This window comes from Hoplias malabaricus, chromosome 6 (assembly GCF_029633855.1).
Source record: "Hoplias malabaricus isolate fHopMal1 chromosome 6, fHopMal1.hap1, whole genome shotgun sequence".
NCBI classification, from domain to species: Eukaryota; Metazoa; Chordata; class Actinopteri; order Characiformes; family Erythrinidae; genus Hoplias; species Hoplias malabaricus.
In genome coordinates this window covers 47,870,779-47,881,746 of record NC_089805.1, presented here as the reverse complement: position 1 = coordinate 47,881,746, position 10,968 = coordinate 47,870,779, and the positions used below count along the sequence as shown (strand labels likewise).

Below are 10,968 nucleotides of genomic sequence, written 5' to 3'. Positions count from 1 at the left end.
CCACAATAGCACCTTCAGTGCAAGGGTGCTTTATTTAGTGAAATGTGAAAAAAAAAAAAAGAAGGAAAGAAAATAAAAACAAGTTACAAATTACATACAGGGGATTAGAGGGAACAATCTTTTCTCTTCCAATATAAAGATACTTTCTCAGCACAACTATTCAGCCAACTCTCCAACATTCACTCCCCCTTCTGTCCTCAAAATGAGTCCTTATATAAACCCCTAGTGGCTTAACTAATTCAGTACATACCACTCCTCCTCTTCTACAGGGGGACACAGCTACAATCAAAGGAAAATACAAAAAAAACATGCAGTTGTACTCTGCAAAACCCTTGTTCAAAAAGTGACTACTTGATACGAATCAAACTACAAACACACATCATAAATCTAAAATGAAAATAAAAGAAAAATATTTCCAATCATACAACCCCCCCCCCCCCTCAAATGGACCAATCCAACCCGACTCCAACAGGCAGGTCTGAATTTGCTCAGGCACTATTTAAGGACACCTAAAACTCAGCTTGGGCCTTTTTTTGAACAGGAAGGTGCAGTAAGTCCTGTGTAAGTATGAAATATCTGTTTTACAACTCAGTAGTATATTTTTAACTGAAAGGGTGAGATTGTTTACCGAGCTAGCAATATGGATGTAAAACTGAAAAAGAATAATGTAGGTGTGGGCTACTGGGAGATAAAACGGACAGAAAGGGCTATGAGGAATAAGAGAGGAACAGAAATATTTATCTAGTGGTCATGTATTGTCCGTTCTGTCACAGTGCATCTGAGGACATCTCAGATTACCTTTCTGGAGTGTGTGTGTGTGTGTGTGTGTGTGTAAATCACATCAAAAACAACTTCTTCCTCAGAACAGAAACACATTCCACACACAGGAGTGTCTGACCTCACACTGAGAGTGTGTTACACACAGCAGAGGATTTACACCAATCAGCCAAAACATTAAAACCACCTCCTTGTTTCTCCCTCACTGTCCACTCTCTCAGCTCCACTGACCACACAGGAGCACTGTGCACTTCTCCACTTCCAGACTGTAGTCCAGCTGTGGCTCTGCATACTTTACACACTAGTAAAAGGAGCGTGGAGAGGACTTTATTATCAGTAACTGATTACGGTGGTGTAATATAGACATGATTCTGTCTGCACCTTTAAGGAACAAAACTGCAGATTAAACACAGACAAATGAAACATAAAAGAGACAGAAGACGAGTGAACGCCCCACAATAAAGAATGTGGAAATGAGGACATGATCAGAACCAGCTACAGATGAACACTTTCTATAAGATATTCATAGTGTGTGTGTGTGTGTGTGTGTGTGTGTGTGTGTGTGTGTGTAGCAGTTCAAGTATCAAGTTTAAAGCCAAGTCTAAGTCAATAACACAGTAAAAGCCCATAGGGTAAATGTAGTGTAAACAGTAACTGCTTATGAGTTCAGATTAAAACAGAAACACCACAGATGAATGTATCTCAGTACGTCAGGGGAATAGTGACTATGTGGAGTCAGAGTAAACTGAGGGTAAGGAGAAGGAAAAGCACTGTGTTGTGTATAGAGCTGGAATCAAGGCTGAGCCCCTAATTAATCAGATCTATCAGGGTGTGTTTTCAGGTTCCTTATGGAGTGTGATGTGGTCAGTGTCTTTCATTTATTTTCTACATTCTTTGTACGTCACCACTTCTCTGTGTGTGTCCCCTCTGAGGTCCTGCTGAACCCTGGAGCCCAGGACTGTGTAGGACTCTGCTCTGTGACTGTGGAGCTGTGTGTTTCCACTGGAGGCAGTGGGTGGAGTCCTTTCTGAAGTCAGAGATCATCTCCACGGTTTGGTGTGTGTTTAGCTCCAGGTTGTTTGTCTCACACCGTGTCTCCAGTCGTGTCACTTCTTCTCGGTTCGAGGACTCCTCGCTGTTTCAGAGGAGATCAGAGTTGTGTCGTCTACAAACTTACTGAGTTTAACCGAGTCACTGAGGGAAGAGCAGTCACTGGTGTAGAGCGAGTAGAGCAGAGGAGAACACACACATCCCTGAGGAGCACAGTGCTGAGACAGAGAGCGTCTGAGATGAAGTCCCCACCCTGACGCACTGTTTCCTGTTGGAGAAGAAGCTGTGGATCCAGTAGCAGACTGATGGGGGACACTGAGTTACAGCAGTTTATCCAGTAGAACGTCAGGGTGATGGTGTTGAAAGCAGAGCTGAAGTCTACAAACACCACACGGACATAAGTGTTGGTGCCATCCAGGTGTTTGAGGACGTAGTGCAGAGCCGAGTTAATGGAGTCATCTACAGAGCTGTGGGTTCTGTCTGGAAACTGCAGAGGGTCCTGGAGGACATCGGTCAGAGCTTTAATAAGTTTAATAAGACGTCTCTGAAGACTCTTCATGATCACAGACGTTAAAGCAGCTGTCTGAAGTCGTTCAGGACGGAGATGTTCTGCTTTTTCAGGACTGCTCTGATCACAGACGTCTTAAAGCAGGTACAACACACTGACTCAGGACCTGACTGAAGAGATCAGTGAGGAAGGAGAACTCTGCTCAGAACAGAGTCTGAGTGTCACAGGGGAGACTCCATCAGGGCCAGCAGCGTCCTGATCTTCTGTTTCCTGAGTGTGCTGCAGACCTGCTGTTCACTGATGGTGAGGGGGTGGTGTGGAGGTGAGAGCAGGGGGAGGGGAGGTGTGTAGAGGCTGCAGACACAGTGTGTATTCTGTAATGGTTTGGAGTCAGTGGTTTGAGGAGAACTGCTGCTGCTCCAGGTTTTCTCTGTATTTGTGTGGAACAGTTCTGACAGCTTTCTTCAGTGCGTACTACACACTGCCCTCCTCTTTACATCACCATCACCACCACTGAAGACCTCTCCCTCAGCTGAGTGCAGTCTCCTGAAGTCAGCCCCTGTTCCACTAGCAGCACACTTCAGCCACAATGCTCTAATCATGTAGTTGTCCATCAGCAAAAAAGATTTACTGCTTCTTTAAAAAGGAAGTGAAGGCAGTGTTGGGTTTCAGTAAAAATCGGTCCGGCCCCTTGCTCTGAGCTCAGTGTAACGCTCCTGTTTCCTCAGAATGAGTTTACCACCCACGGCCTACAGCACGAATGACACCCTCCCCCACAGCACACCTTCATCAGTGCATTCTGGATCCTTCACACTCACTGTGCACTCGCTGGATCACTCCACTCTGTGTGTTCCATCACCTCATTGTAACCCCCATTTCATGTGAGATACAGATAACTCACAGTTAAAGCTCCTCAGCAGTTTAGGGGTTAATTTGGTTGAGCTGAGTGATGCACTAAGATGTGGCCAATCATATTGGACAATTTAGTTTGTCCCGCCTCAGCTGCTGCTTATTGGTGATAGCTAATGCAGCAAATAGCGTTTTTTTTGTTCTTTTCTCTCTTCATGCCCTGGAGGAAGTAGCTGTAGCTCCCAGTTAGCCTAAATAACAATTAAAATCACAGTTCCTTGTTGTTAAAAAAGTACCTGGTTGAAGATACAGCTACCAATAGTTGAAACAGTGTCAAGAAGACTCTCTGTGGTTTATAACTGACTTATAAACACAGTTTTTGGTGAGTTTAACGGCGTTCTCGCTAGCTATGATACAAGACCGCATGGTCTAATATAATACTCAGTTCAGTAATATACATGGACAAGATTACTTAATAAAAACTGGATATAAGTTTAAATAAAGATAAAATATAGTAAAACTGTTAACAAGCCTAGACATACTGGTCCTTAGAGTAGCAAACTCCTATATTTCCTGTGTCTACTGAGCTTAATTGTTGCTGTATAGTACAGATTACCAGGTTAGACAAGAGGAGTGTTACATCATGATTTACAAATTAAACCCTGGTCTGATCCTAGAATATGAACCATTTCAGAACATTGTGGTGAGAACTGAATGTTTGATCTCTAACAACACGAGGAGACGTCCGTTCATCATGAGATGTACAGGAAGTGTAACAGGAAGCTGAGCGGTCCTGCTCCAGAATGATTCAGAACTGGATCTGATTCCCTTTCTCCTGTAAAGCTGCTGTTCTGGAGATACGAGGTTTTATTCAGACACTGATTAAACGCTGTGTGTTTGATCTTTAAAGCTCTGTAGTGTGTGACGTGTCGCGTTATTTTCAGTTTCTAAAAGTTGAACATTTTCTAGAGTGGATTCATAAGACATTTGTTGAAGAAATTAAACAGTGAATAAAGTGATTATTTATTATTTTGATCTTTTTCTATAAACTGCTGTTGTCCCTGAATGAACTCGTCTATGCTCCAGAGATCAGGGCCTCAATAATGGGGCGGCAGCGTTTAAATAGATTTAGTACAAACCTCTGACACATCCAGGCCACTAGGTGTCAGTGTAAAGGCTGTTTCAGGACGTGGGGAACATTCCTGAAGGAGTGGAGAATGACTGATGGCTCCTTTAAGGGTTTATGGTTCTACAGTCACTATCTTTATGGAGGAACCCTCAAAGAACCACATTTAAATAAAGAGAAGATGACTCAGTTCACTCTGTTTTTCAGCAGTTTATTTATAATATAATCACTTTAATAATAAATGTGTTCATAAATATTTACCGTTTCATTAACATCTGTTTCTCACCCTCAGTTTTTCTGTAAAACACTTCATTTATAAACACACAGCTGGACATTTTCCCACTGGAGAGAGACACACCTCAGGGAAGGAGAACTGAGATTGGACTTTAAATGATCGAACAACGTGAGCAACACAAACAATTATAGGATTCCTCTGTGTTCTACTGTCACTGAAGTTATAATACAGTGAATATTATTTATTACATTACACTAATGATAGAGTTTATCTGTGTTTCATGGAGACACTGTTTCTACAATTGAACAGTTTTATCGTCCTTGTCTACTTTGTCTTGCATATTTAAACGTTATTACACACACAGACACACACATACAGAGTTGTCTTAGAGCGACCCCCAGTGTCAGAAATCCACACTGCACTGCTGTGATACATAAGATGAGCTGGAAATTTGATTCAGATTATTTTCTGCTTCATGAAACTAAAACTCTGTTAAACTGAGTCCAGCACAACTTTCCACTTCCTCCTGTAGGAGTTTATTTATTTCTCTGTGTTTAACTGGAACAGTGCTGTAAATAATGTGAGTGTGTGATGCTGGGATGTTGGAGCAGTGTTAATATTCATATTAATGAGGTATGAACTGTTTCAGAGCTCGTACACTTCAGTGTTAATAATAATTCTGATTAAAAAGTATCAGTCCCAGGTGATGGAGGCAGTAGTTATTTAAACTAAAGACAGTGTGATGGTTAATAAAGGGTTAAACTGTAACGTTCACTGTGACGGACGAGTCGAGACGCAGCACTGATTTTCACAGTGGCGCCGTGTGCTGTTAATGTGTAATACACAGTTCTTACAGGTTACAGAGACTCACTCAAGTGTCAGCAGAAGTGAAGGGAGCTCGGCCCATGGCGCTGACTCTGGTCAAAGCAAACACACGTCTGAAGAGAGTGAAGGAGTGAAGGGGCAGTTGTGACATGAACATCACACGTTCAACACAGTGGCATCAGCGTTTCACAGAGAACAACTGCTGAACACAGCAGCTCACACACACACACACACACACACACACACGGGCTGAAGTGCCCATGAGCAAGAGCCCTAACCCCAAACGCAGAGGTGGTCACAGCCCCCTGCTTCTGCTGTGTGTGTTCACGGCTCCTAGTGTGTGTGTGTGTGTTCACTGCTCCTAGTGTGTGCGTGTGTTCACTGCTCCTAGTGTGTGTGTGTGTGTGTTCACTGCTCCTAGTGTGTGCGTGTGTGTTCACTGCTCCTAGTGTGTGCGTGTGTGTTCACTGCTCCTAGTGTGTGCGTGTGTGTTCACTGCTCCTAGTGTGTGTGTGTTCACTGCTCCTAATGTGTGCGTGTGTGTGTTCACTGCTCCTAGTGTGTGTGTGTGTGTTCACTGCTCCTAGTGTGTGTGTGTGTGTGTTCACTGCTCCTAGTGTGTGTGTGTGTTTGTGTGTGTTCACTGCTCCTAGTGTGTGTGTGTGTGTGTTCACTGCTCCTAGTGTGTGTGTGTGTTCACTGCTCCTAGTGTGTGCGTGTGTGTTCACTGCTCCTAGTGTGTGTGCGTGTGTGTGTTCACTTCTCCTAGTGTGTGCGTGTGTGTGTTCACTGCTCCTAGTGTGTGCGTGTGTGTTCACTGCTCCTAGTGTGTGCGTGTGTTCACTGCTCCTAGTGTGTGTGTGTGTGTTCACTGCTCCTAGTGTGTGTGTGTGTGTGTTCACTGCTCCTAGTGTGTGTGTGTGTGTGTGTGTTCACTGCTCCTAGTGTGTGTGTTCACTGCTCCTAGTGTGTGCGTGTGTTCACTGATCCTAGTGTGTGTGTGTGTGTGTTCACTGCTCCTAGTGTGTGCGTGTGTGTTCACTGCTCCTAGTGTGTGCGTGTGTTCACTGCTCCTAGTGTGTGCGTGTGTGTTCACTGCTCCTAGTGTGTGCGTGTGTGTGTTCACTGCTCCTAGTGTGTGCGTGTGTGTTCACTGCTCCTAGTGTGTGCGTGTGTGTTCACTGCTCCTAGTGTGTGCGTGTGTTCACTGCTCCTAGTGTGTGCGTGTGTTCACTGCTCCTAGTGTGTGTGTTCACTGCTCCTAGTGTGTGTGTGTGTGTTCACTGCTCCTAGTGTGTGCGTGTGTGTTCACTGCTCCTAGTGTGTGTGTGTGTTCACTGCTCCTAGTGTGTGTGTGTGTGTGTTCACTGCTCCTAGTGTGTGCGTGTGTGTGTTCACTGCTCCTAGTGTGTGCGTGTGTTCACTGCTCCTAGTGTGTGCGTGTGTGTTCACTGCTCCTAGTGTGTGCGTGTGTGTTCACTGCTCCTAGTGTGTGTGTGTGTGTTCACTGCTCTTAGTGTGTGCGTGTGTTCACTGCTCCTAGTGTGTGCGTGTGTGTGTTCACTGCTCCTAGTGTGTGTGTGGTCCCTGTCACAGAGTCAAACACAGAAGTAATAAAGGTGTTTCTTCTTCTGTCAGTAGGAGATATGTGAAAAGGGTTACACACACACACACACGACCATTCAGCACAGTAATGTGTTAAATATATTCTCTCTTTTCAGAGATTTTTACAATCAACATTTCCATTTGTATTAATTTTTTTAAACTCAACAGACATTTAACAACAAACTTTCTCTTTATTGTTTTATTTGTGTCACTTTTTATGAAATTATTATTTTTTATATTTGTTTTAATATTCTGACAAAACACGTGTAAAAGAGAGAGAGAGGGAGAAACAAAGTGAGAAAGAAAGATGAGTGAGATCAAGGTGAGAACAGAGAAAGTGAAAGGTGAGAGAAAAGAGAAGGACTAAGGACACACACAGATCAGTGTTTACTCCACATCACACACTCGCACTGAAGACCCATAATACACCCAGAACCCAGCGTAGAGGGGCTCAGTGAATGTGGCGGTGAGTGTGTGTAAGTGTGTGAGTGTGTGTGTGTTGGGGGGGATGGTGTAGAAGGACAGAGTGCCCCCCTCCCAGTCCAGATACACCCCCACTCTCTTAGAGGGAGAGGGAGGGGCAGGGATTGAAGTGGACTGAGCGTTGTGCCACAGAGAGAAACTGTTCCCAACACAGTCCAGACTCCAGGAGTTTTTATTGAATCCAAATCTACACTCATTTCCACTTCCTTTCCTCTGGATTCCTCCGTACGACACTGAGATAAAAACCCTCTCCCCGCTCCACTCCACCTCCCAGTAACAGCGTCCAGTCAAACTCTCCACACTCAGAACCTGAGCCCAATAATCAAATCTCTCCGGACGATCTGGATACGACTGTCTCCTCCACACATTCTCCACCTTCCTGTTTCCCTCCGACAGAATGAGAAGAGTGTGTGCTGTGTTTGGATCCAGAGTGACATCACACACATCTACACACACAATAAACACACATTAGAGAACACACCATCACACACACACATCTACACACACAAACACACATTAGAGAACACACCATCACACACACATCTACACACACAATAAACACACACCATCACACTCACACACATCTACACACATTAGAGAACACCCCATCACACACACACACACACACACCATCACACACACACACATTAGAGAACACACCATCACACACACACACACACACATTAGAGAACACACCATCACACACACACTAGAGAACACACCATCACACACACACACACACATTAGAGAACACACCATCACACACACACACACATTAGAGAACACACCATCACACACATTAGAGAACACACCATCACACACACACTAGAGAACACACCATCACACACACACACACATTAGAGAACACACCATCACACACACACACACACACTAGAGAACACACCATCACACACACACACACACTAGAGAACACACCATCACACACACACTAGAGAACACACCATCACACACACACACTAGAGAACACACCATCACACACACACACACACACACACACACATTAGAGAACACACCATCACACACACACACACACACACACATTAGAGAACACACCATCACACACACACACACTAGAGAACACATCACACACACACACACACTAGAGAACACATCACACACACACATTAGAGAACACACCATCACACACACACACACACACACACAGAGAGAAAACACCATCTCTCTCACACACACACACACACACACACACACACACACACACACAATAAACACACATTAGAGAACACACACACACAATAAACACACATTAGAGAACATACCATCACACACACAATAAACACTAGATACAGAGAGAGAAAGAGAGAGCTAGAAACTGACACAGACCTGTTTCCATGACTGTGTGCTAACTGCATGCTATCAATGCTGCTAGCAACTGCTAATATTGACCAAGGGAACTAATCTATAGATAGCTAAATGCTAATCCTGCTGCTAGCGGCTGCTAATATCAAACGAGGGATCTAGTATCCAGGTAGCGCCGTGCTAACAATGCGGCTAGCGACTGCTAATATCAAACAAGGGGACTAGTTTCCAGGTAGCGTCATGCTAACAATGCTGCTAACAACTGCTAAAATCAAACAAGGGGACTAGTTTCATAGCAAGTTGTATGCTAATCCTATAGCTAGCAACTGCTAATATGAACCAAGAAAACTATCCAGCTTGCTGCATGCTAACAATGCAGCTAGCGACTACTAATATCAAACGAGGGAACTAGTATCCAGGTAGCGTCATGCTAACAATGCTAAAATCAAACAAGGGGACTAGTTTCATAGCAAGTTGTATGCTAATCCTATAGCTAGCAACTGCTAATATCAATGAAGGGAACTACCCAGCTTGCTGCATGCTAACAATGCGGATAGCGACTGCTAAAATCAAACAAGGGGACTAGTTTCATAGCTAGCTGCATGCTAATCCTACAGCTAGCAACTGCTAATATGAACCAAGAAAACTATCCAGCTTGCTACATGCTAACAATGCTGCTAATATCAAACGAGGGATTTAGTATCCAGGTAGCGTCATGCTAACAATGCTGCTAACAACTGCTGAAATCAAACAAGGGGACTAGTTTCATAGCAAGTTGTATGCTAATCCTACAGCTAGCAACTGCTAATATCAATGAAGGAAACTACCCAGCTTGCTGCATGCTAACAATGCGGATAGCGACTGCTTAAATCAAACAAGGGGACTAGTTTCATAGCTAGCTGCATGCTAATCCTACAGCTAGCAACTGCTAATATGAACCAAGAAAACTATCCAGCTTGCTGCATGCTAACAATGCGGCTAGCGACTGCTAATATCAAACGAGGGATCTGGTATCCAGGTAGCGTCATGCTAACAATGCTGCTAACAACTGCTAAAATCAAACAAGGGGACTAGTTTCATAGCTAGTTGCATGCTAATCCTACAGCTAGCAACTGCTAATATCAACCAAGGAAACTATCCAGCTTGCTACATGCTAACAATGCTGCTAATATCAAACGAGGGATTTAGTATCCAGGTAGCGTCATGCTAACAATGCTGCTAACAACTGCTAAAATCAAACAAGGGGACTAGTTTCATAGCTAGTTGCATGCTAATCCTACAGCTAGCAACTGCTAATATCAATCAAGGAAACTATCCAGCTTGCTGAATGCTAACAATGCTGCTAACAACTGCTAAAACCAAACAAGGGGACTAGTTTCATAGCTAGTTGTATGCTAATCCTATAGCTAGCAACTGCTAGTATCAACGAAGGAAACTATCCAGCCTGCTGCATGCTACCAATGCTGCTAACAACTGCTAAAACCAAACAAGGGGACTAGTTTCATAGCAAGTTGTATGTTAATCCTACAGCTAGCAACTGCTAATATCAACGAAGGAAACTATCCAGCCTGCTGCATGCTACCAATGCTGCTAACAACTGCTAAAACCAAACAAGGGGACTAGTTTCATAGCAAGTTGTATGTTAATCCTACAGCTAGCAACTGCTAATATCAATGAAGGAAACTACCCAGCTTGCTGCATGCTAACAATGCGGATAGCGACTGCTAATATCAAACGAGGGATCTGGTATCCTGGTAGCGTCTTGCTAACAATGCTGCTAATAACTGCTAAAATCAAACAAGGGGACTAGTTTCATAGCTAGTTGCATGCTAATCCTACAGCTAGCAACTGCTAATATCAACCAAGGAAACTATCCAGCTTGCTACATGCTAACAATGCTGCTAATATCAAACGAGGGATTTAGTATCCAGGTAGCGTCATGCTAACAATGCTGCTAACAACTGCTAAAATCAAACAAGGGGACTAGTTTCATAGCTAGTTGCATGCTAATCCTACAGCTAGCAACTGTTAATATCAACCAAGGAAACTATCCAGCTTGCTACATGCTAACAATGCTGCTAACGACTGCTAATATCAAACGAGGGATCTAGTTTCATAGCTAGTTGTATGCTAATCCTATAGCTAGCAATTGCTAATATCAACGAAGGA

The 10,968-nt window shown here is 43.7% G+C and overlaps 1 protein-coding gene across 10 annotated transcripts in view; it reads right to left on the bottom strand.

Annotated features, from left to right (window-relative positions):
- Positions 1 to 595: 595 nt before the first annotated feature.
- LOC136699108 (uncharacterized) overlaps positions 596 to 10,968 on the bottom strand; it is a 92,083-nt gene continuing 81,710 nt past the window's right edge. For all 10 annotated transcript variants that reach the window (XM_066673559.1, XM_066673560.1, XM_066673561.1 and 7 more), the window contains one exon: positions 596 to 7,904. In XM_066673559.1, the coding sequence (XP_066529656.1) occupies positions 7,363 to 7,904 (542 nt within the window). In that variant the 3' untranslated portion in view covers positions 596 to 7,362. The remainder of the gene's footprint in view (positions 7,905 to 10,968) is intronic.